This window comes from Harmonia axyridis, chromosome 1 (assembly GCF_914767665.1).
Source record: "Harmonia axyridis chromosome 1, icHarAxyr1.1, whole genome shotgun sequence".
NCBI lineage: Eukaryota > Metazoa > Arthropoda > Insecta > Coleoptera > Coccinellidae > Harmonia > Harmonia axyridis.
The window spans coordinates 5031850-5058557 of NC_059501.1; the positions used below are offsets into that span (position 1 = coordinate 5031850).

General features: G+C 35.1%; 2 protein-coding genes across 7 annotated transcripts in view; one reads left to right on the plus strand and one right to left on the minus strand.

Annotated features, from left to right (window-relative positions):
- The window catches only part of LOC123687722 (protein fem-1 homolog CG6966), a 65078-nt gene extending 59275 nt beyond the window's left edge, over positions 1-5803 (minus strand). The window contains exon 1 of the mRNA XM_045627058.1: positions 5544-5803. Coding sequence (XP_045483014.1) covers positions 5544-5603 — 60 coding nt within the window. The 5' untranslated portion in view covers positions 5604-5803. The remainder of the gene's footprint in view (positions 1-5543) is intronic.
- Positions 5804-9015: 3212 nt separating this feature from the next.
- LOC123687769 (protein groucho) overlaps positions 9016-26708 on the plus strand; it is a 140274-nt gene continuing 122581 nt past the window's right edge. For 3 of the 6 annotated variants that reach the window (XM_045627061.1, XM_045627063.1, XM_045627065.1), the window contains exons 1-2: positions 17975-18208; positions 19231-19446. In XM_045627061.1, coding sequence (XP_045483017.1) covers positions 19312-19446 — 135 coding nt within the window. In that variant the 5' untranslated portion in view covers positions 17975-18208; positions 19231-19311. Of the gene's footprint in view, positions 9031-17944; positions 18209-19230; positions 19447-26708 lie in introns of those variants that run through there. The other 3 variants (XM_045627062.1, XM_045627064.1, XM_045627067.1) reach the window with 3 other exon arrangements.

Below are 26708 nucleotides of genomic sequence, written 5' to 3' on the forward strand. Positions count from 1 at the left end.
GTAATTACACGGTATTCCCAAATTGAAGATACAAGAAAATGACAGATTTCCGGATCATTTTAAGGAAAAAAGTCCTATAACATGAGTCCCCAAACATTTTGTTTTGAGATACATGTGTTAAAGTTTAAGTTTTTTTCTCGTTTAACCTTTCCTTCACAAGATATTTAATTTGAATTGGCCATAGATATTCCAGTTTAAAGTTTTCACCATGTGATATGCTAATTTTGAATGCAAATCTACAGGGTGATATTTTTTCTGGAAGAATGACTGCTTCCTTCCTCCAAAACTATATTTTGGTGAATGGCTGTTAGTAAAGAAAAATGAAGAAAAAACTCTGGTCCCGTATTACACTTTTTGGTTTGTTATAGTTTTGTCGTGTATATTTCGAGAAAAAATCTCTAGTAATCCTTAGGAAAATCCAAATTATTATCAAGATCCAGCTAGTAGGCTCTAATGAATGCATTAATTATAAGTTTTGGTATTCATTCACCCAATCTGTAGCGAAGATTAATAAATATTTGATAAACTGATATAAGCATCACAAAAAATTCGACACACTAGAAACAACCTGTATATTGAAAGCAAAGCGTATGTGGGCAATATTCATGAAACTTTTTTTTCTCAAAATTATCCAAGTAATTTCTCATTTTCCTTCGTAACTCTAATTTGAGAACACCCAGTATAAGGTAAGAACAACCGAATTAGTAATAAAAAAAAATGATTTCGAGTAATTTGGTTCAAACCTCGTTATCAAACTTCTTATTCTAACATTGCAGATATGAGTAAAGGTTATCGTCAAAAATTTTTTTTCGATTATACCCCCCCAAGAAAAAAGATCTACGCCCTTGGTTCTCAAGAGTCGAGAATTGAGAGAAATGTCAAAGGTAAACGATGTATGCGCCATCTGAAACAGACCGCGATCTCTCGAAATCAAGTAGGTATGAATCTGAAAAATCTCCCGTTTTGTCTGAAAGTTTCACAGGTATAAGTAGACACACCAGATTTTCTATGCATCTCAGTTTAAATCTATGGAACTCCTTAAAATGTCAAGTCGGCTACACAATCCAAAACCTGACAGTAACTGTCAAAACAATTCGCTCAACTTATAATGAATAATCAGATGGATCCAATAAAGAAAAGTAGATTAGTCAACTTGGTTTCCATCGCCATAGCCGTCCACATCCTTCTGCTCATCGCCATAATGGACATCCACTTCAAAAGCCCCTTGGAAATAGGAATGGCACCTGTAAAATCCACAGATGACCCACCATCCAAAAGATTGGTGATATTCGTAGCTGATGGTCTTCGAGCTCAAGCAGTACTGAACAAAAACGAGAATAAAACCACCTACCTCTCTTTAATTCGAAAAACAAGGGGCGTTTGGGGCGTTTCCCACACCAGAGTACCTACAGAGAGTCGACCAAATCACGTAGCAATATTTGGAGGGATATACGAAGACCCCAGCGCCGTGTACAAAAGTTGGAAGAAGTTTCCAATCGACTTCGACACCGTCTTCAACGAAAGCACGAACTCCTGGGTGATAGCAACTGAAGAAATCACGTCAATATTCGCTGAAATAGCCCAAGATCACGTTAAGTTACTGCCGTCACCACCTGAACTCATAGATTTCAATAGGGAAAATCACCAAGTGGTGGACGAGTGGGTTTTTAAGGAGATGACGTTGCTTCTGAAGAACTCTGTGGGTACAAGCATTTTTAGAGAGTCTGGTATCATCTTCTCACTTCATTTGAGCGGTTTGGACATGACTGGTCACTCAAAGAAACCTTACTCCGAAGATTACTTCGATAATATAAGGTACGTCGACAAGAAACTCAAAAAGATCGAGGTTTTGATCAATAGAACTTTCCCTGATAACTTGACAACCTTCATCTTCACTGCTGATCACGGTATGACAGACTGGGGTTCGCATGGTTCTGGTTCAGACCAAGAGACCTTCACACCCTTTATAGCTTGGGGCGCAGGTATCAAGATCAATAAAGAACGGTCAGACCTCCAACAAATAGATATAGCACCCTTCATCTCCACTCTCCTAGGCCTCAATTTCCCAATGAATTCCCTAGGAAAAGTACCTACCCAATATTTGGATCTACCAGACGACCAACTCCTTCAAATACTCCTCAACAACTTGCAGCAGCTCTACCGCATTCTGGAAGTTAAGCAGAACCGTATAGTTAACAACAGAAGAATCCTGTTCTTCCACAGAAGGACTTTCATAACGCCAGAGAGCTTCAACCAAACCGTCGCCAACATCACCAAGAAGTTCAACAGTAACAGCACCAACAACCAAGAGGCGTTCGAGGAGTGCAAACAGTTCTTCGATAAGATCGTTCGAGAAATCGAGTACTTGGATGGTTACTTCATGGTGACCTTGATCTTCTCCATTTCCTTAGGTTTCTTCTTGTGGATATTATACGTTTGTACGTTTTTCGTATCGGACTTTGTTGTCCCAAAGTTGAAAACGAAAGAGAAAAGGATTCAGGGTGGGTTGTTTATGGTTAGCTGTGTTTTGTTAATTTTGTTTTGCTTTTCGCAGTCCTTTTGTTTTACCTACTATTTCTATATATTGTTTCCTAACGTGATGCTTCACTTGGTGTTGAGGAAACGTAGAAAATTATCTTATCTATTTACGGAACTTAGGGAAATATCTATCTTACAATGCATCGAGATTACTCTAACGGCCATGTTTGTCTTGATTGCAGTTATTTCGTTCTACTATCGTTTTTGCTTCTCAATCGTTATGATTCTTGTTTCATGTTCCATGTTTTTATCTCATGGGAGTTCTGATAACGTGCTTTTGCTGTCTTGGATTGTTCTATCCTTGATTTTGTCCATATTCCCTTTGTTACCAGTTATGTTCACCCAGTTCTACGTGGCTTGCTTCATCATTGGTTACGTATTGTGGCAATACCTCAATTTCTGCGTGTTCGCCAAAGGGTGGTACAAATTGAGAGATGGTGTGATGGTGACTGCAACTCAAAAGATTATTTTTCTCATACAAAACATTTGTTTGAACATAGCTTTCATTATAGTTATGACAAACAGAGAGGAAGAAGAGGTGCGATATTCCTCAGCTGTTATGGCACCTGCATGGTTCGTTGTCCTGTTACCTGTTTTTGTACTTCCTTTCTCGATGACGGAGAGGAATGTTAGAACCTTCACAATCTTTACCGCCATGATACCTTACTTTCTTATCACCTCAATGTCCTATGAGCTGATTTTCATGTCTTTCTTCACGATCCAACTTATCTTGTGGATGAACATGGAGAAGAAGGTGGCTGTAGAAGATGCAGATACCTTCGAGAACCTTCAGAAGAGTCTGATCTTCGTCGCGCTCATCTTCATAGGGTATTTCGGCCCAGGCAACATACCTAGCGTTAATTCTTTCGATCCCATGTGGGTCAGATTTCTGATGTCCTCCTATTGTCCCTTCAGTTTGACGTTGCTGATCTTTATTAAGTTGACGTTGCCGCTTCTTTTCGCAACTTGCGTGTTTAGAAATATAGTCTGGACGAGACGTTTGAATTTGACCAGTTGTTTTTGCATCATCCTATTGATTTCTGATGTTATGGTGTTCTTTTTTATGCTCAACGTGAAGAATGTTGGTTCTTGGGAAGAGATGGGTTCTAGTTTGTCATATTTTGTGGTCGTTGAATGTTTCACCATATTTATGTTATGTTTGTATTTTGTGGCTTATGTTTTGACTAGTGTGGAGGTTTCTTTTAGGGTGCTTGATGAGTTTATGCGTAAGTTTAGATTACCTTAAGGTTGTGTTGTAGTTTTGAGTTGTGTATTCTAATAAAGATTCAGAATTTGTTCGATTTATATTGGAAGAATTCGTTCCATTATTTATTCAACAGCACTGTAGATACTATAAACTAACTATAATAACTTTACAGGTTTGATTTGCATATTGTGAACATTATTTCTTAAGAGTCTAAAAGCAAATCAGTATTTCTATATTTAAAATATCCTTAAAAGCTATTAATATTTGCGTCAATAACTCAGGAATTGTCAGGTAATTCTAAAATGTTGAGAAATTAAATTGAGAAAAATCCTCGGAAAAATCAAATTTCATATACATATCTGTCCTGATGCACGTTTTTCGAAAAATTCAATCTAGTAAATTTTTGTCCCTTAGATCGATCTTGATTATTATTAATTGACTAAAAATAGTAAAAATATTGCATATTTAAACATGAATAAGAATGATAGTCAATATTAAGTGTTGATATAGAAAGTATTTATTATGTCTTTCTTTATATTCAGATCAGAAACATTATTCGATAAACATTATCTTTACAGTTTAGAGATATTGAAAAAAAATCTTAACTGTAAGCAACTAAAAGTTCTAAAAATTCGTTTGATTGGCGTGTGAGTTTTCAATTTGCATCCGCTTTCTAATGAAAAAAAATGTTAGAAAGCATTCTAAAAATCAAAGATTTTTAGAGGGCTTCAAATTGTTCTACCTTCAATGATTTCAACAGCTTCTTATTGTCATTAAAGGAATGAATTTCCAAAGAAAGAGTTATGTACATGGTGCGCTATTATACAGTGTCAAACCTACTCCAGAGAATGTTTACCTTTTTTGAGAGCTCGTGCCTCGAACAGAGATCCATATCATTTTAATCATAAGGTCTGTATTTTTCTAATTTCGATGATAAATTAGTCCGTCCCGCCGTAAACATGATAATTCTCTAACGAAACCATTCCATGGGGATGTAATTTCGGATTTAGATGTGAAATGACAGTTTAAAATGTAATGTATTCATCCAGGAAATATAGACAATAGCAACAACATAATGAATCATATCCCATATGATATAGTATAATAGTGGTCTCCAATAGGCGCATGAATGAACAAGTGCTCAGAATAAGTGACGAAACGCCAGTGCCTTTTACTTTAATTTTGGCGAAATAAAATTCTCTTCACTGGTGGCCCAATTATGAATTCGAATACAAACAACCAACAAACCTAGGTCAATACTTGTGCTACACACAAAATGAATCTAGAATATGTCGGCTAAAACGATATGTTATCACTCTTGTTCTAGAAAAAATATTTTTGATTGCATATCACTTTTGTCAGATTATTCCAAACAAACATTGCTACGAAGTACTGATTGCGAGCTTGCGTGTACATTATTTCTGTGAAAAAAACATCTGTGACATAAGATAAATACAATTATGGAGCATTTTCAACAATTTTGCTAAATTAAGAAAACATTATTTTTGATTACATCATAAAAAGCTGGATTTTAGGTCGAGCATCCCTGAAATTAGGTTATGCAGAACAACAGTGCATATGTTTGGTACAAAACGTTTTTTAAATTGAAAAAGGAGCGGTGATTCTTCTATTTTAAAGCATCAATAAACTACTTATTGGAGGTGTCAGGTACATAAGCCAAGAATAGGAATAATGGTTATCTTTCACACCACTTCTATAGAATTCAAACAGAGGCAAACGGAAGATCTGGCTACAGGGCATTGCCACCCAAATAAACATTAAGACATTCTTCTCATACCTTCAATCTATTCAGGTTGCCGTCCCTAGCTGCATTGTAAACCACACTTTTATAATCCATGGTGATGGCACTCGTCACAAAACTGAACCGTTTTTGAAAAGAAATTACTAGTTTTTTCTGGGAAAAATCAGAATCCCATCGCTCCCAGCAAATCCCTACAGCTGATTCGCTTGATTCGATCTAGACGCTGCTGCTGCTCTCAGCTGCTCAACAAAACGCGGTCGAAGTAGTAACTGCCGGCCGTATTAGTCGGATTCTTTACAATGGCAAAAATAAATATTCCCACTCTGTTAACCAAGGCCGACCGGTAAACTGAAAAGGTAGAATTCGACAATTTATTGTCGAATCTAACATACCATAATCTGTTAGATGGCGCTGTTTTTAGTTCAACGTTTTATGCGGAGGTGACGACACATGCTCGGATTGAAAGAATGCGCCTCCACCAAATATTTTGAAAAATTAATTAATTAATTGGATGAAGCTTCTAAAAAAGGTACAAATTAGTTATAATGCTTTAAATACTTCTTAACATTCGTCAGTTGGAATTAAGATTTCTAAAACACCGATGTACATTTACTCTCAAGGGCGTAGATCTTTTTTTTTTCTTAGGGGTAATCGAAAAACATTTTTTGATGACAACGTTTACTCATATCTGTAATGTGAGAAAGAAAAATTTCATATCAAAGTTTGAACCAAAAATTACTCAAAACGTTAGCATTTTTTGATTATCGATTCGATAGTTCTTACTTTATACATTTTCTAGATTGGAGGTACGAAGAAAACTGAGAAATTCTTTGAATAACTTTAAGAATAGAATGTTCTATACATGGGCCCGTAAACGCTTTGTTTTGGAATACAGGGTGTTTTTCGTAGTTATAATTAATTAATTATTCATCACAGCTTACTGGATCTTATAATAATTTGAATTGTCTTCGGAATTACTGAATAATTGTTTGACGAGAACCGACAAGAAACCAAAATGTGTTGTACTTTATTTTTAATTAGTAATTAACATCAGCACCCCCCTATTTACGCCTCTTGAAACACCGCAAGACAGGGCTGGCATTAGGGGTGAGACAGTGAAGCGACCGTTTCAGGTGCCTCTATTTGAGGGGCGGCAATTCGGCCCAGTTTGCTGGTCTCCTTTTCATATTTCATCCTTGATTTTTAAAAACAACATAAGGTTGGTCCGCTCCGCTGCGTTTTTCAACATTCCTGCAATAAAATCTCCAAATCGCCTTTACTAAGCCGCCTGTATAATGTATAATAACCAATGGAAGCCAAATCAATAAAAAAGAATTACCCTCATGGAAAGAGGGATAAAACCATTATGTACTTCACAAAGATTCACAAAACTACATTCAACTTATGGAAAATTCCTACGATTTTGCATTCGAAACTAGTTAATGTTAAACGTACAACGGAACACATGTTTGTAATCCCAATTAGTTTTAGGAGCAATACTGAAACTTTGCATGCCTTACCGATATTTTTACTCAAGTATATGTATTTGTTATGTTTTGCTGTTTTATTTTATTTCAAAAACCTCGGTAACACTTGGTGTAATATTATATGTATATTAAAACATTTCAATATTATTCATTCAATAGAATTTAATTTTTTTTACGCATTATTGTGAAATTCTTCACCGGAAGAATCTGAGTACACATAAGAAAATGGAAGATTCTTTAGATAATTTTGAGAAAAAAGTCTTATAAACATAGGTCCGCAAACGCTTTGTTTTAGGGATACAGGGTGTTTCATGTAATCTAGTTTATCGAATTTCATTTAGTCTTCCCTACATATTGGGTAAATAAGTACCAAAACCAAAATAATTCATTTATTCACCATTGCTTACTAACTGGATATTTATAGTAAATTGGATTTTCCTGACGATTACTAGAGAATTCATGGAGATCTTTTGGAGATACGACAAAACTACAAGAAACCAAGAAGTGTAGTACTGGACAAAAATTTCTTTTACATTTTTATACCAGTGGTCAACCAAACAAAAGTTAATGAGAAAAGATAGTGCGATCGGTTCGGGAAACGAGCGCTTGAAAAAAATATAATGAAATAGGGTGTGTTATTATCTCATTACTCGCGTTTTCATATTATCACCCCATCAAATTACCCCCACACATTTTATTCGACAACAGATTGCCAAAAAAATCTGATAAATCGAATATAATGACTGTATGAAATGTCATTTATAGTTAGGCAATATTCACAGCTGACTGATCACACCCTATTGCATCTCGTGTCGAGCATCCCTTACTCAATAAAATTTCCCCCCATAGTTACTCGGCCGATTAAGATTGGCTGTTATTTCGGCCAGGACCGCATTCAGAGATTCAAGGAGTCAGGATAAATATTTACAGTTCTGTAACTATTTCATTCCAGTGTTGTATACTGGGAAAATGTCATAGAAACAGTTCGTTATCGAGGAGTAGAACTTAAAGCTTTAATTCATTTTGTTTTTCGATTGGCAAAATTTTCATTTGAATGAACCAGAGATGTTAGTATAGTATATCGAAAGTCACTTGAACTAGTCCATAAAAACGCTTGGCCATAGATATCCCTTTGAAGTGAATACCGCATTCCGCTAAATATCAGGGTTTATTTGATTGATATTTTTAAGCAATATATTCACTGGTTCCAAGAAAATTTCTGGAAACTTGGACAACCTTTGTATGATCGAAATATTCAGCTTCCTCCAAGTGACTTTGGATATACTATACTTGACTATACGTCGATTATTTTGTTGATACTTTATGATGCTATCAGCACAAAATTTTGCAAGAGGCTTGAAATTGGTCAGATGTGCTCGATGAAATATTAGTTTTTTTTTATCGATGTTCTGAATTTTTTTTTTATAGTTTTGATGATATGAGGCTTTCAACACGAAATATTCATTCGTATTAGGTACTATCAAATATTTACGTGACTAAAAAGAATCGCTTTACTAATATGATGTCTATTTTTCAATCAAAATCTTTGAATATTTATTATATCTGGTGTAATGGTAAAATATGGTGCTTGATTCTTCAATTCTTCTCTTTACAAGATTCCGTTCAGTCACATACAAAATTATTTAAACTAAAGTTTCGTGCTCTCTCTTTATAGTACCAATTCTAGTCGAAAAATTGTCATTTACAAGGACCATCCTGTATTCCTTTCAGCAATAAATTAAATTTACAATCATTATTTGAAAGAGTTGATGTGGATATTGATATTTGTTGGGGGTGTAGTGTTTATGACATTCTGTGGTTCATAGATATGTCAGTTTTATGAATTGTCAGAATATTCTAGAATAGTCGAGAATGAAGCTGATGTCAAAGAGAGCTGTCTTTTTCCTCTTATATTTTAAGTCTTTGAGTCTATTGTGGATTTTTCTGGAAGAGCACATAAAAAATTTGGCGATGAGTATGGGATACCTTTGTTTCTTCCGAAGATATATTGTAGAGGTTGGTGATCAGAAATTAAGGTAAACTTTCCACCGAATATATATTTATGAAACTTTTTCAAGAAGTATACATAACAGAGGGATATCTTATTATTCCAATTGCCCATACAGTTTTCTAATGATCTCAACATTTTTATGTAAACTGTGTTAAATTGTGCAGATTTAAAAAAAATGATTTTCACAGTTCAATGTGAAACATTTTTCAAGTTGAAAATCTTCTAGAAGAAGGCTGCATGGAATAGTTGGAATTCATATTAATCGATAAGATTGGTAAATATTGGATCAAGAAATATTTGTTTATTCAAAATTTGTAATATTTTTATGAATGTTCGTTTGAATTATCAATTATGAGAAGAGAAAAGTAGATTGCGAACAATCTACTTTTCTCCGTTGTGTATAACTAGAACTAGTTATATACAACAACAACATTCATTATTTTTATTATTTTATAAGTTCAATTGATTGTATAGGGGTTTCCAATAAGATGCTTAACTTTGAATACTTCGCTATCCAGGCAGCTATAGCTTCTGCAACTCTCATCTTTTGACATTTGTCAAGTAAAAACTACGCAATTACTAACAATGGAAGGATACACGCGTCAACAACGCATTGAAAAATGGTGAAAACTTTGCAGTTACAGTTGGCAGAACTAAAGCACTTTCGGGTCGTCGTGAAGCACCTTCTCGGTCGGCAATAGTGAAACTAGTGAAAAACTTTGAGCTGGTGGGAAAAGTTAGTGATGTGAAGAGTCGAAATCATGTGTACTGTTCAAGATCAACGGAAAATTTCGCTGCTGTAGCTCGTATTGTTGACGGAAACCCGGGTTTGTCGGTTACTTGTTGATCTTGGAATCTCATGGCTGGAATTGGAAGATATTGATGTGGACGACATTTATTTTCAACGAGACGTCACTACGTGCCACACAAGCAACGGAACAATCGCAATTTTGCAATAAAGGTCTCCCAGCCGTGCAGTTATTTCCCGAAGGGGTGAACACAATTGGCCATCAAGATCTTGTGATTTAACAACTCAAGACTTTTTTCATTCATGTGAAAGATATGATCTACGTCATAGAGTAATAAACATAGATAGAGGGAGAATACCCAATTTTTACATGTCCCAAACACTTGGTTAGATTACGTTGTCAGATTGTGATATATTTTCAAATTCACAATTTTACTACATCGTTAGGAATGTATATTATATTGAATTAAATATATTTATTTGAGTGATATTCGATTAAATATGCAAATTTAGAATCTGATACTTTTCCTAATTGTCGAATTTATAATCAGCAGAATATTAATTTTTTTCTGTATCTACCTGCTGAAATCCAAGGTTTGGCAACTTTTGCTCTCCTAATGTTATCGGTTGTTCCACGTCGTTTGGCGCGCTTGAAGTTTGTTTTCTGAATTTCTGATATATTTAGGTATTTATTTCAATATATTTTGAGTTAATAAGAAACGTTGATTCACTTTGGGCCATAAGAAGTGTGTTCTTTGTGGAGAAACTCGCGAATTGATTGAAATATCGTATCATTGATATGTTTTCATTTCCGCGCGCTTCATGTCAAATTTGATAGTTCATGTTGGGGACAAAATTTGCTTACTGAAAATGACATATGCTCCCTCTATCTATGTTTATTACTCTGTGGTCTACGTCAATGTTCCATAATCGATTCAAGACTTTAAATATGGAATTCGTGTTGGGGATATAAAGCCTCATATCTGCGAATTGGTAATGGAAAAATTCATGAAAAGGATATGGTGCTACTATCTTAGCCGTTGCAGCCATTTAGCTGATATAGTTTTCCTTCGTTAATGGCAAACCTTTCTCTCCACAATGAAATAAAAATAAACATCCATGATCCATGGATTACTCTTGAAATACACTTGTTATTCTTTAAATTCAAAATAAAACCTCCTATTGGAAAAGTTTTTGGTTTGATGCTGATGCATTTAGGTATGGTTATTGAGTAGGCTTTTTAAGTCGTTTCAAATTAAATTTCAGGTCAATACTTTGAGCCTTGCAGATGCTCTAATGTGAATATTTCGAGTTTTACTAGTACCATTCTGATGAAATTTGGTGAAGGTATTCGAGATAAAGAGGCTGATTTTTCTGGAAAGGGATTTCGAGAAAGAAGTTCAGTCCCAATACTACGCTGCCATCTATAGGCATTTAGTCACATAGAAATACCACTCTGCACCACCGAAACTGTAATCTGCACTTATAAATTACCGAATCGTACATATATGATTAACACCGCAGCTGCCAAACATCCCTTGGGTGGCTTGCCCTCCACCTAACAGATGTACTCGAGAACTTCGCCATTTAGCACAGCCACTGGCTTGTCCCCCAGCCTACATGCGATCCCCTATTTTGTAGCAATCGCGTTGGGGTGACTACATCATCGGAAAATCGACTTGAAACCACCGCTTTCAGTTGATGTATCGGATGACAAAATACTACACTGGACGTAGAAGCTATGTTTGGGTTTTGAAAAAGGGGAGGAATGTACCGGGTTTTTCACTATAATTTAGCCTCCCCCCCCCTTTAACTTTGTTACTGAAAGAGGTACAAAAAAATGTTTTCTACAAAAGTTTCACGAAATCGATTAGTGTTTTTTGAAATGATTTCAAAAAATGAATAATAAAGGGTGTTTTTTTAGAGCTATAGAAATTTAAATTGCAATAAAACAACGATAGATCATTCGATTGACATGAATTTTATTTATCCGCAAGATAATCTTGTGGCATTACATTTTAAATATAATTTCTGGCATATGACCGCCACGGCTGGCTCGGATGTAGTCCAATCTGGACGTCCAATTTTCGATGACTTTTTCCAACATTTGTGGCCGTATATCGGCAATAACACGAATGTTGTCTTTCAAATGGTCAAGGGTTTGTTGCTTATCCGCATAGACCAATGACTTTACATAGCCTCACAGAAAGTAGTCTAGCGGTGTTAAATCACAAGATCTTGGAGGCCAATTCACAGGTCCAAAACGTGAAATTAGGCGGTCACCAAACGCGTCTTTCAATAAACCGATTGTGGCAAGTGCTGTGTGACATGTTGCGCCGTCTTGTTGGAACCACAGTTCCTGGACATCATGGTTCAATTCAGGAATGAAAAAGTTAGTAATCATGGCTCTATACCGATCACCATTGACTGTAACGTTCTGGCCATCATCGTTTTTGAAGAAGTACGGACCAATGATTCCACCAGCCCATAAAGCGCACCAAACAGTCAGTTTTTCTGGATGTAACGGTGTTTCGACATACACTTGACGATTAGCTTCACTCCAAATGCGGCAGTTTTGTTTGTTGACGTAGCCATTCAACCAGAAGTGCGCTTCATCGCTAAACAAAATAAAATGGACGTAGTGCGCGATACGTATTCCGCTCAGAACCATTATTTTCGAAATAAAATTGCACTATTTGCAAGCGTTGTTCAGGCGTGAGTCTATTCATGATGAATTGCCAAACCAAACTGAGAATAAATCACTTGACAGCTGTTGAATCCGTCGCCATCTTGAACAGTAATGCCAACTTAAAGTTATATACCTCGAAAAAAAAACACCCGTTATGTTGGGTCTTTGAAAAAGGTGAGGAATGTACCGGGGTTTTCACCATATTTTCCCCCCCCCCCCCCCCCTTTAACTTTGTTACTAGAAGAGGAACAAAAAATTGTTTTCTACAAAAGTTTCACGAAATCGACTAAGTAGTGTTTTTTAAAATGATTCAACAAAACGAAATATATATAGAGTAGGCAACATATTGATTGCAACTTCATTTTTTCAAATGAAACACCCTGTATATTTTTCTATATTTGACTAGCTCTCTTTCCCCTGATTTCGAATATAAAGGATGTTTTTTTAAGAGCTATAGAACTTTGAATTGCAATAAAACAACGATGGATTATTCGATTGACATGAATTTTATTTATCCGCAAAATAATCTTGTGTACATCAGAAATCATATTTAAAATGTAATGCCACAAGATTATCTTGCGGATAAATAAAATTCATGTCAATCGAATAATCCATCGTTGTTTTATTGCAATTCAAAGTTCTATAGCTCTAAAAAAAACAGCCTTTAAATTCTTCGCTTGTTTCCAAACTAACCTCATACGCATCTTCCACTACCGCCAAAACATTTTCACCGTCTCTAGAAAAAAACCGCACATCTCTCAACAAACGCGGGACGATTCCGGGAACGTCCACGTGTCAGTTTCGTTTGCAGGAGAAAACGTCGTGTTTTAGAAGTCACAGACTACTCCACAAAGAGAGGAATACGCTCTATTATTGTGACGTCACACACCGCCATTTTTGGTTCTCCTGTCAGTGTACGGAATCCAAACAAATAAATTGTCATTCAAATTAGTTCGGTCTCGTTGAAGGAATTGGCTTATTTTCATAAATAAGAGTATTTGAGGAACGATTTCAGTATGAATTGATAGACAGAAGGAACGAGGTTAATACCAGTAAGTTCGAACTTGAAGTTCCACTAATAAACACGGCTTTATACAAAATCTGGGGAATGATACAGGATTCAAACTTACTGGTATCAACCTCGTTCCTTCTGTCTATCAATTCATACTGAAATCGTTCCTCAAATACTCTTATTTATTAAATTAAGCCAATTCCTTCAACGACAACGTACTAATTTGAATGACAATTCGTTGGTTTGGATTCCGAACACTGACAGGAGAACTAAAATGGTGGTGTGTGACGTCATCACTAATAGAGCGTGTTGCGGTTTTTCCTCATTTAATGTTTTTCCTCGTAACTCTTAAGGTATTCATTTTAGGTAGAGGGTGTGCTTAAGTAACCCCTACTCTTTTTATAAGTAGAATCGGCTGAAATAATAAAACATATAGGTTCTAATTTGAAAATCTTGAGTTTTGATGAATTTCAGATGTCCAAGTTCATGATCTTCTTATGAACACCCTGTACATTTTTGGTCCAAACTGCAAACAGTCTTATAATAGTACGTATTTGCAGAAAAAAAAATGAAAAAAGTGTTTTCGAAAAAGCTTTCTCTGCCGAAATATTCGAAATAATGTGAGTTCTCATGGCCATCATTTTTTTTATAAGAATCCCATTAACTTATGAACCGTCGAGTGTTTACCAAAGTATGGCATATTGCTGAAATTGTCGTCAAAAACGCTATCTAATGATGCAATAATAATATACTGGGTGTGCCATTTGAAATAGGGACGTAGTAGTCTGTTTCCGATATAACCGAAAGTTGTAGAGATCTTAAAATGTTTTCAGCGTCACGATGAGAAAAAAACCGCACATCTCGCAACAAACGCGGGACGATTCCGGGAACGTCCACGTGTCAGTTTCGTTTGCAGAGAAAAAGAGAGTCGTGGTTCGGCTGCCTGGCCCGGCAACCCTGAAATTGGATATAAATCTCGATGCCGCTCGTGGATTTTTATACACGAAAAGGCAAAGAGAGATGCAAATCAACATTTTTCCGACATGCACTCAGGCCCGTGACGTCAATAACGTTTTAAATTGGATTCCAGATTTATCAGCCGGCTGCACAATGGGAATACGGCGCTATTGAATATGAAGACCGATGTTCCCGTGGCCACGTGATGTATACGGGGGTTGGTTTTTAGGGGTTGGGGATGGCGGAGCGGATTTTATAACGGGGGTTGTTATTTTTTTTTCGCCGAACGTCGAAAAATGTCGACTTTAATTTCAATGGGATTTGTATTAGCACGAATCCGCGTTGTGTTGTCGGATCTAACTTTTTCGCTAAAGTTGATAAGGGAAATATTGCATTAAAGATAATTATAAATGGTAAAATTACATTTATTCAGGTTGCAATACATCATCATACAATATTGTATCATTTTATTGATTGGTTCAACTATGTAGATCACGAAAATGCTTGCTGTTGGGTGATTAGTACATTATTTCAGAAATTATAGGTGAAAACCTGAAATTTTCGAGAAAAAAATTGAAAATATTCCCGAGGCTGTAACTTCTCCTGGACGTAAGCTACGCCCTTGAAAGCTCAGTATGTGTTGAATCGGTACTTGATGTTTGAAAAACATTTTTTCGAGGGGTCTGTGACGAATAATTCAGGAGATTTTTTTTGAGGAAATTCAATTTTTTCTCGAATTTCGAGTTCAAATTTCCTCAAAACTGTGAGGTCAAAGCAAAATCGTTGAGCGGTTGCAGAATTGGAGATATCTGACTAGTCGAAATTCGATCTCACCTGAAAAATTTTTGGTCGAAGAATTTTCGAAAAATTTTCCATACCCTTAGAAAATTGAAAGAAAATAAAAGTTCCGTCATGGGAATATTATATATATTGACTATGAAGATCACGAAAATCCTTGCATTTGGGCAATCAGTACATTATTTCAGGAATTATAGGTATTTTTTAATTTTCCCGAGGCTGCAACTTTTTCTGGACGTGGGCTACGCCCTTGAAACCCCAGTATGTGTTGGATCGGAACTTGATATTTGAAAAACATTTCATTCGAGGGGTCTGTGACGAATAATTCAGGAGATATAACGATTTTTGGAGGGAAATTTAATTTTTTCCCAAATTTCGAGTTCAAATTTCCTCAAAACTGTCAGGTCTACGCAAAATCGCAGACTTATTTAAAAAACACCAACTCTCCTCTTCATCTGTAAAAAGGTAATTGAATTTGGTACATCCTGTACATTTGAAATAAACACACCGATAAAAATGGCCTTGTTACGGAAACGACCTATTTTGATTGAAGTTTACGTGAAATACCAATATCGAATACTATTAATTATTTGTGTATAAACCAACTATTCACAGAAGAATAAAATTTGAATTTTGTTGCCAATGTATTGTGGGGATAAATAAACTACCTAATGATCTAAAGCATTATAAATGAAGAACCTATCAAATGAGTGAGCTGAATTGAGAAATTAAATGAAACCCAACTGAAATATGGGTCTGATCGAAGAAAAAAATTTAAATTTTAAATATAGAGAATTAAGAGGCAGTTTTGTTTGTTGACGTAGCCATTCAACCAAAAGTGCGCTTCATCGCTAAACAAAATAAAATGGACGTAGTGCGCGATACGTATTCCGCAAAGAACCATTATTTTAGAAATGAAATTGCACTATTTGCAAGCGTTGTTCAGGCGTGAGTCTATTCACGATGAATTGCCAAACCAAACTGAGAATAAATCACTTGACAGCTGTTAAATCTGTCGCCATCTCGAACAGTAATGCCAACTTAAAGATATATACCTCGAAAAAAACACCCGTTACATAAAGGTGTATCAATTTTAATCGTTAAAAATTTAATGGGATATTATCCTCGTTGTCCTGATTCGGAAAAATGTATATTATATACCTCTATCTCGATTCCTAAGAGGGATACAGGGTGTTGAAATTTACAAAAAAAAAATCATTTTTATGCAATAGCTTCCATAAAAAATCTTGAATTCAAACGGAATTTTGCATGCCTACCCTACTCCCTAAGAGCTATTTTGAGAATATATTTTCGATTTTCGGGGAACACAATTGGCGTGCAATTCGGTCACATCTCAATTATTTCAAAGAGAAAAGTATACTGCTGTTTTTGAAGGAATGAACGAAGCAATATCGAACTGCTTGTTCAATTTGGGGTAGGCATGCACTGAAAAAACTGAGCCTTCAGGTTCTGACATAAACAGAAATTCCATCAAATATGTAAGAAAAAACCAAAAGGTTGCAAAGCGATAGGTTCAGGCGTTCTGGAGTTATGGCCGAAAGAAGACACAATTTGGTTTTTCAGTGCATCAGTTGAATAATATCTTTTTGCGGCTATAACTCCAGAACGCCTGAAACTATCGCTTTGCGACTTTCAGGTTTTTTCATGCAAACTTGATGGAACTTCTGTTTCTGTTAAGAAAATCCTATCATTACATTTGAAATTTCGGATTAAAATGAACAAAGCAATGAACTTAGCGCCCCCTATCGAAAGCAGCAAAAACAAATTTATCATGAGTATATTTAGTCCTCAATCAACAAGATATTAACTCTCAGACGAGATCTAATTTGCTCAAAAATGTTGAGCCTTACTGAAGTTATGGGCATTTCAATCAGTCAGATTTCTCCCTTTGCCCTACCCTTAGTTGATGTCGTAAATTCGAAAGTGACAATTCAAAAAAAAAGAGAATTTTCTAAAGATCACAGTGATGATATTTTTTCTTTAATTTCATATGAAACATTTTCGAGTAAAATTCATTTTTCTACTAGACAATAGCTATTACGCCCTCTAACGGTAGAGGAATGAACTTCAAAATAATTTCCAGTGTGTTTTCTTGTACATTTTAGTGGTAAAAATTTTAACCGCAAGTGTCTACGATGAGTGGATCCTGAGATATAGCCACTTACCTCGCTTATTTGCCCACCCTGTGCATAGTAAAAATAACCAAAATAATCAAGTTGTCTCATTTGACGTGTTTCGGGAAATTTTTCCAATCACTATGGGATAAGAAATATACGAGGAGGCTCATCTGAGATGGAACACCCTGTATATATCTCCTACTTGGATGAAACATACTTCAGTTTAATCCATTAAATCACTGTTGACACCATATGCAAAAGCAGCACCTCTGAAAACGGAAATAAAGGTATCGACATTCACAGGAAATCGAAGAGTGTTTAGCTATAAGGGAGGTTAGATATTTCATGAATAATATTAAATCTTTGTTCTTTATTTGGCGTTTTCAATTTCAAAGACATGAACATTTTGCACAGAAATTTGTTTACATTAAACTTTTCGAGTATTACCGCAGGTTATTTCTTTAAAATATGTTGAGCGCATTCTTGTATGTTGATAAGATGACATTGATATCGATTTGCACGGTATGATGAAGTTATGTTTTATTTTTCAATTGGCAACATTTACATAATTGACATTGATAAGTCACAATTCAGGCAGTAACCTTACTTTTGATTAAATTTGATTGTTATGTAGCTGTTTTTTCTATCCATGATGTATATTCCCAATATATGGTTTAAGTTTGTGTTAAATTGAGTTAATTCGTTTTTTATTTATTTTCTCAAATTCATAAAGTTACATTTTAAAAATTGGAAGTGATTCAGAAATTAAGTATATCATTGATTCGACGATGTTTCATTAAACGATCCTTTAAAATGTTTTATTAAACGATCCTTTGAAAAAACTTCGGATCATATCTTCAGGTGAGTGCTTTTTATAAGAACACTAATGAAATTCCTCATGGAAAATACTTTATTTCGAACTTTTTCTACATGAAACAATTTTCCGAAAACCAAAACAAAACAGAGAATATTTTAATCATTCAATACAATTAGTTTCATAGATCAAGTGATATATAGCTAGATTGTTTTCTTAATTTTAGCCAGAATCATTATTTATTGTTGTTTTATCGATTAAATATTTCTACATTTCTTATGTTGATTTGTCATTCTTTACGAGTATGAATATTTTTATGCATCTTTGAACTTCATTAAAAAAAACCGTCTAAGCGAATTGTGCATGAAAGCATATTCGGAAATCGTTCAAGAATATCTACACTTTTGGAATAAGCTCAGACAATTAAATATGCTTATCTAGTATTACTAGATAACTATTTAGAGGGACACTTCTGACATATCGAAAACAGTTAGAAATACAAGGTGGATAAAATTACAAAAAAAGTTGCGTTATTTAGAGATGAGTGTATTGGTGTAAACAGATCCAAAATATCTCCAATGGTTCCCGAAATATCTCGAAAAAACCAAATATCGAGATTTTCTTTTTTCTGTATAACTAATAATTGTTTTTGAAGATACTTCACGAAATTCGGTTTGTAGCCATTATACAATATAGATAGTCTTATGGTGTCTTCAGTTTTCTCCTGTTTTCCATTATTTCATAGACGCGGTAGTCAATTTTTTTTATTATGAATGCCATATTAGTTCTCCTTATGAGGCGATTAAAAAAAAAATTACAAATTCAACAATGTATCACACTCTACAAAAATATCGATTCTAGCTACGCAAATTGAAATACCTTTTTATTTTTTTGTTCAAGTACAAAAGTACTTGAAAAAGAAAAAAATATCCTTTTCTATGTCTCGATGAAGTCTGAGGCTAAATAAAATATTAAGGTCACCTGGAAAATACACTCTACCCAAATATCTAGTTAACCTAAAAATTCTTTGATAAAATGATAAAACTAATTGATTTTCATTAATCTACAGGAGGAATAATACATTTGGTGCTATTCCAAATGTTTACAATACTCTGTGTTCCCGAAATATATTAATTTAACGACAATCATCATGAAGAACCATCATAAGGGATCTTGGTCACATAACAGAGATCAAGAAATGCATAGGATGGTCGAGATGGAGCAAGACATGCACCACCCCCGAGACTACCACCACCAGAGGGAGATACAATCACTTTATATGAAGGTAATTCATTCTGATTTAACTTGTAGACTATATTCTCTTGAATTTGATATTCTCGATGAGAATTCTAGAGAACGTTTTATTAATATTCTTGGTATCTAACCAACAAGCAAGCTACTTGGCTTGATTTGCAAGCTACTTGGCTTGACTTGAGCCTGACTTGAAATCAAGTCAAGCTCAATCAAGTGGTAGTTTTTCAATTAAGTCAAGTATTTATTTATCAAGTACTTGAATCATATCGAGCTACTTGATTTTTAGCAGTTTTATTGTGTAGTGTCGATCACTCACATCAATAAAATGATGAAATGAAAAGAAATCTTGCAAAAAAACACCTTTATTTATTAAACTTATTGTATAAAAGAACCGAAATTATCAACTCTTCTGAAACATAAATTAAATCACTATAAATCAAAACAAAATGAAAAAAAGAGAATAGAACATAATAATAATAATACATTTAATTACATTATAGAAAGGAATGTCCAATTCAAATAAACAATCAAGAACAGAGGCTCATCCAAAACAGAATATTGCCTGTGTGTTTCTTAATGTTGAGAAACCTCCAGGCTTTGTTTGATTTCATAATTTTCCATCCAGGATCTGAGACACATGAGGCATCTTATAAATTTGTCGCATAACTAATTGCGGGTTTTTGCAACTGTAAGACCAGCTCTGGAAAATAGTCTTTTAACAGGAGTTGAAGATGCTGGCGTTGATAAAAAATCCTTGGCCATTTTGTCAAGTTTGGAAAGATATTTCTGAAACTACCAAAATGTACCAATTAATATCATAGCAATGTAAGAAAACTACTAATAAAGTCACACAGGCGAATGTTTCAGTTTTTCGGCGCTCGAGGAATCCCCTTATTTAATCTAAGCGCGTACGAGATTGCAGAAATATATGCCGTGCTACGCGTGCATATCAAGCTGAAGTAATATCTTGATATCAAGTCAAACCATAAACATCCAAAATCAAGTCAATTCAAGCTCAAATATGTAATTTTACGAGCTTGATTTTCAAGTCAAATAGTTTGTTAAAATGTCAAGCTACTTGGCTTGAGGAATCCCTAATTTTTGCTCACAAGGGCCCCTCACCGGAAAGTTTTCGGGTAGTTTTGATTTCTTCTATTGTATATGCTTTTTTGGTGAGGTTTTTGTAGAGACAGATGAAATACGCCAATTTTCAACTATCGTTTTAGCCAGTTTCGTTTTTTCAGACAAAAATCCTTAATGAAAGAAATTTGTAGGAGATTTTATTCACTTTGTTTTGTAGATAAGATCATTCGCGATAGTACCTACGCTCATTTATATGAGGTTTTCACTATTATTCATTCTTAAAAGTTCGTTATTGCGGAAAGTTTTTTTTTATAAATTTTTTTGGAATGCAAAAAAAAATTAGATGATTTTTTTCTTAAATAAATATGCATGATATAACTTTCTCAACAAACCATTATTTTTTAATGAATTCTCACAGAACAATATCATACAGAAAGTCTTGTCGAAGGCTGAAAATGCGTTTTTTTTAAATAGAAAATAAAGATGTAAAAACGTATTTTGACTTTTTGCATGTGGTAAAAAAAGGCGTTAAATCAGAGGAACGTTTGAGACTGCTTTACTCAACATGAAAAGTGATAAGATCTCAAAAACGCTGAGGAGACAGGAGTTGTTGAACTTTGGCAGATCACGAGAGAGTCACGTGGTATAAACTCTTTTTAATGGGAGAAATTTGTCGATAATTTTTTATAATTCGTGCTTGCATGGGAAGGTCATCCACGAAAAATTGATATTTTTCGAGTTATATGCAAAAAACCGCCAAACAATGAAAGATTCGGATTTAGCACTTCGAAAAACATATAAAATTGAAGAAATCAAAAGTACCCCAAAACTTTCCTGTGAAAAACACATGTTATTGGCTGGACTATTTGAAATTAATCTTTAGTACTTGCCTTTTCGTACATACTTAACTGTTGGCAACAATTATGAGAATAACCAAAAAGGATCCAAAAATAAATGATCCAAAAATGTCCAATATCAACTAATTGAAACAGAATTTATTCGAAAAATGGGAGAAATAATTTTTTGTCCACCTGACCCAAAAAAAAAAAAAATCGTAGCAGATTCCGTGCTCGCAATTTCCGCCAAAGTACACCTAGCCAGGCAACGAGGTTAAAACTTCGCAAAAGCGTTGTCAAAACTCGAAATATCGAGTTAACGAAATCATAATTTTTCGACGCGCGGGTATTCGCATAAATTCAAATTTAATGTGGATTGTCGCTTGCAAGTGAAGTTAGCAAAGTTGGGAGTTTGTCGCCAATTTAATTAAAGCGCCCGAATGACGCTAAGAGAGGGTAATTTGATTGTTTAACCGCTGAAACTCCATTCCCGGGCGGGGGCTGCGGTTGTGCTTGCCTATTTTTCTGGGGAATTACACTAGTTGACGCATTTTATTCGGGCTCGGTGAAGGGAAGAATAGGGGGGGGGGGTTACAACTTAATGCAATCTGGATACAACGACAACGTCTAGTATGTATCAGGTGTGTGAATAAGTCTTTCCCGTTTTTTGTAAGAGATAGCGCCACCAATACTGTGCGAGTATTTAATGGTTACATATGTCATAATCAAAGCTTATTCATCTGTCAACAATTCCACACTAACACATTAGTTGAAATTTTTTCGCATCATAAATTTTTGAAATCGTGAAAATGTCGAAATTTGAGCCGAGTCGACGTCATTTGCGGGAAGTTTCACTTTATTGGTTCAATTTGAAGAAATCTGCTGCCGAGGCGCATCGGTTGCTTCAGGAAGCTTATGGAGAAGGTTGTGTCGATGATTCAAGTGTTCGCGGATGGTTTCGACGCTTCAAAAGTGGCGATTTCGACGTGGAAGACAAGGAGCGTTCCGGGCGGCCGCAAATCTTTGAAGAATTGGCGACTTTGCTTGATGAAGATTCGTGTCAAACGCAAGAAGAACTTGCTGAAGCATTGGGAGTTGACCGAACAACCATTTCCAAGCGTTTGAAAGCCATGGGAATGATCCAAAAGCAAGGAAATTGGGTGCCGTACGAACTGAAGCTGAGAGACGTCGAACGGCGTTTTTTCACTTGCGAACAGCTGCTTCAGCGACATAAAAGAAAGGGTTTTCTGCATCGTATCGTGACTGGCGATGAAAAGTGGATCCGTTACGATAATCAGAAGCGAAGAAAATCATGGGGACTACCCGGCCATGCATCATCATCGACGGCCAAGCCAAATATTCATGGCGCCAAGCTCATGCTCTGTATATGGTGGGACCAGCTAGGTGTGGTTTACTATGAGCTTCTGAAACCGAATGAAAGGATCACAGGCGAGGTCTATCGACGACAATTGATGCGTTTGAGCCGCGCACTGCGAGAAAAACGGCCACAATACTCCGACAGGCACGACAAAGTTATTTTGCAACATGACAATGCTCGCCCACATGTTGCACAGCAAGTGAAAACATACTTAGAAACGCTCAAATGGGAAGTCCTACCCCACCCGCCGTATAGTCCAGACATTGCTCCGTCTGATTACCATCTCTTCAGATCGATGACGCATGGCCTGGCTGACCAGCACTTCCATTCCTACGAGGAAGCTAAAAAATGGGTGGATGACTGGATAGAGGCCAAACCGGTCGAATTTTTTCGCAACGGGATTCGTATGTTGCCAGAAAGATGGGGAAAAGTTGTAGCTAGCGATGGCCAATACTTTCAATAATTCATTTGTAACCATTTTTTCACAATAAAGGCTCAAAATTTGAAAAAAAACGGGAAGACTTATTCACACACCTTATAGGATCGCCCGTAAAACGTCTTGAATTTTTTTCTTTCTTAAATATTTGACAGGGTGATCAATTGGTAAATGGCGAGCTAAGGGTAGATAGGGGATACTGAGGCGAGTCAAAATATCGTATATTTGAAGGGTCTATCTCCCTTTATAATCAAGATATAGAGTGTTTTATTGATTTTGTCAATTTCTTCAGTTACTAATAACGTTTCAACTATCTAATACAGAGTGATTCACCAGGATGGCCCATTGTTTATTTTCAATTTAGATATTCGATTAATAAATTTTATCCTCGAAGTTATCGTTATCAGTAGTGATATCATCAAAGATTTCTCCAAACAAAGACCTCTGCAAACCCCTGCATTTCGTTGTGTTTCAATTTTGTGACCCAAAAATTTCAATATAATTAGTAAAATTAATAAATACCGATTGAAATTTCATTTTTATGAAATTTTGATTACTGTGTTGTCTAAATATTCAGGTTTGACTAGATTCATTGAGTATCATATAGTTTATTTATGTAATGTTCTGAATAAACTCTTTATTATTATTATTATTATTATTAAAATCGTATGCGGAAGTACGAAAATTTCCTTGCTCCTTTATTTGAATATCCTATCAAATTCAAGAAGTTTTGATATACAGGGTTTTTGCTTTGGGTTGAAACTTATTTATCAATTTCTTCTAGGCCGGACCTGAAGAATAAATTCAGTTGTTATGTCTGTATAAAGCAGTTGTTGCAGAGAATTAACGTACCAAATATCATGAATCATGAAAATATACAGGGTGATTCACCGGGATGGCCTATTAGACGTTTATGGAAAAATAATCATAATTTTGCGCAGAAAATTTGAATATTGGGGTTTGAGACAATGATCCCTATCCCTTAAATATTTTCAGATCTCTATAACTCTCGGTTATACCGGAAACACTTCCTTATTTCAAATGGCACACCCAGTATATTTAAGCATCATTAGATAGCTTATTTGACGACAATTTCGGCAATATGCCATACCTTGGGTAAAAACTCAACGATTCATGAGTTAATAGGATTCTTTTGAAAGAAATGGTGGTGATGAGGACTCACATTTTTTTGAAAATTTCTGCAGAGAAAAGATTTTTTCGAAAAAACCTTCGTCGTACGTAGTATTATGAATCTTTTCACGATTTCAATGAAAAATGTACAAGGGTGTTCATCATAAGATCATGAACTTGGACAACTCAAATTCATCAAAACTCAAGATATCCAAATGGGAACCGATATTTTTTATTGTTTCAGTCGATTCTACGTACAAAAATAGTGGGCTTGGTGGAGGGGAGAATATGGGGGGGGGTGACAACTTAATGCAATCTGGATACAACGACAACATCTAATATGTAGGAACGCCCGTAAAACGTCTTGAATTTTCCTATATTCTTAAATATTTGACAGGACGGTATTCAAATTTCGTCCTCGTAATTAATAAACAAAAGGTAATCACAGCTTGAGGACCGAAGAACAGCAAAAAATAACGAAAAACCTTTATCAAAATTTCCAACGTTTCGAACCTTTATTGATTCTACATCTACGCTACAAAAGATAAAGAAATCAATAAAATTGATGCCACCTCTAATTAGAGAAACTGAATACAACCACAAAAAAACATTATTTCTTTGAGTAATTTCAGAGACTGTTTTGTGGTCTAAAGAAGTCTGAGATGAAATTTGGTGGGGAAATCTATAATACCTAATAAAAAAGTGCGCCTTACATTCGAATCAATAGGGAAGAATGAAAGAAAAGAATGCTGGTTCTGGTTGTATAAAAATAAAAAAAAAATTAAATTAAATTGAATTGAATATACATTACATTACATTTTCATTATTATGACTTCTCATGCGACTTACATCTGCTATAATGAGTTTTTCAGTCTTTATATTGTGTCATATTCATTTCAAAAGATACTTACATGTTAAAATTTTTTTGATGTTCGATTGTTTTGTTTAACTATTTTGTGGTTGTATTCTGTTCCTCTAATGAGGTGGCATCAATTTTAGTGATTTTTTCATATTTTGTAGCCCTGATGAGGAAGCAATAAAGATTCGAAACGTTGACAATTTCAATGAAGGTTTTTTGGGCTGTTTCACCGGTCCTCAAACTGTGATTACCTATTGTTGATATTTGACAGGGTGATTCATTGGTAAATGAGCGAAAGCTAAGGGTAGATAGAGGACACTGAGGCGAGTCATAATATGTTTGAAGGGTCCACCTCTCTTTATAATCAAGATACAGAGTGTTTTATTGATTTTGTCAATTTCTTCAATTACCCATAACTTTTAAACCACCCGATATATTTTCATGATATTTGGTAAGTTTGTTCTCTGCAACAACTACTTTTTAAATATTTTGAATACTTATTGGTTGACTTAATATCAAGCAACTTTAAATTACTTGACCTTGATATGCACACGTCGCACAGCATATATTTCTGCAATCTCGGCGTGCTTAGATTAAATGAGGGGATCTCTCGAGCGCCGAGAGACTGAAGCATTCGCCAGTGTGACTTAATTATAGTTTTCTCACATTTCTATTAAATCTATTGGTAGATTTTGGTAGTTTCAGAAATATCTTTCCACACTTCTTATCAATGCCAGCATCTTCAACTCCTGTTGAAAGACAATTTTCCAGAACTGCCCTTACAGTACAAAAAAACCGCAATAGATTAGGCGACAAATCTATAAGATACCTCATGTAAGTCATGTGTCTCAGATCCTGGATGGAAAATTGCGGAATTAAACAGAAGCTGGAGATTTCTCAATATAAAGAAACTTAATTTTTTCATTTTGTTATGATTTATAGTGATTTGATTTATGTTTCTATTAAAAAAGGTTGATATTTTCGGTTTTTTCATACAATAAGTTTGATAAATAAAAGTGTTTTCAGCAAGGTTCCTTCTCATTTCATCATTGATATGACATTACACAATAAAACTGCTAAAATTCAAGTAGCTTGATATGATTCAAGTACTCGATGAATAAGTAATTGACTTGGCTCGAGATTGAAAAACTACTACTTGACTTGAGCAGTCTTGCTTGAAAATCAATCCAAGCCGTGAATCTCTAGGCAGCACTGCACGACTGTCGATTATGTTTTGACAAAACTATAGTTTTACCCTCTGCAATGATTTTTTTATCCTCACGATATTCTGAAAAAATATCATAAATATCATTTATTTAGATTATTGTTTAAGGAAATTATATGAAAACCCCATAAAAATCGGTCATTTCTAAGAAGAAACATATCTAATTTCGTTTTGAACCGAACAGCCACGTGGTGGTAATCCCTCTTAAGGGTGTTCAATACCTTGTTCATACCACTGCTATTTCAGTGCTAATTTCAGTGCATTCCAATTCCAAAGTACAGGTCGGATTCATTTCATTTTTTGAGTGAACAATGACGTGATATAGTGAACTTGAAGATCCCGTCT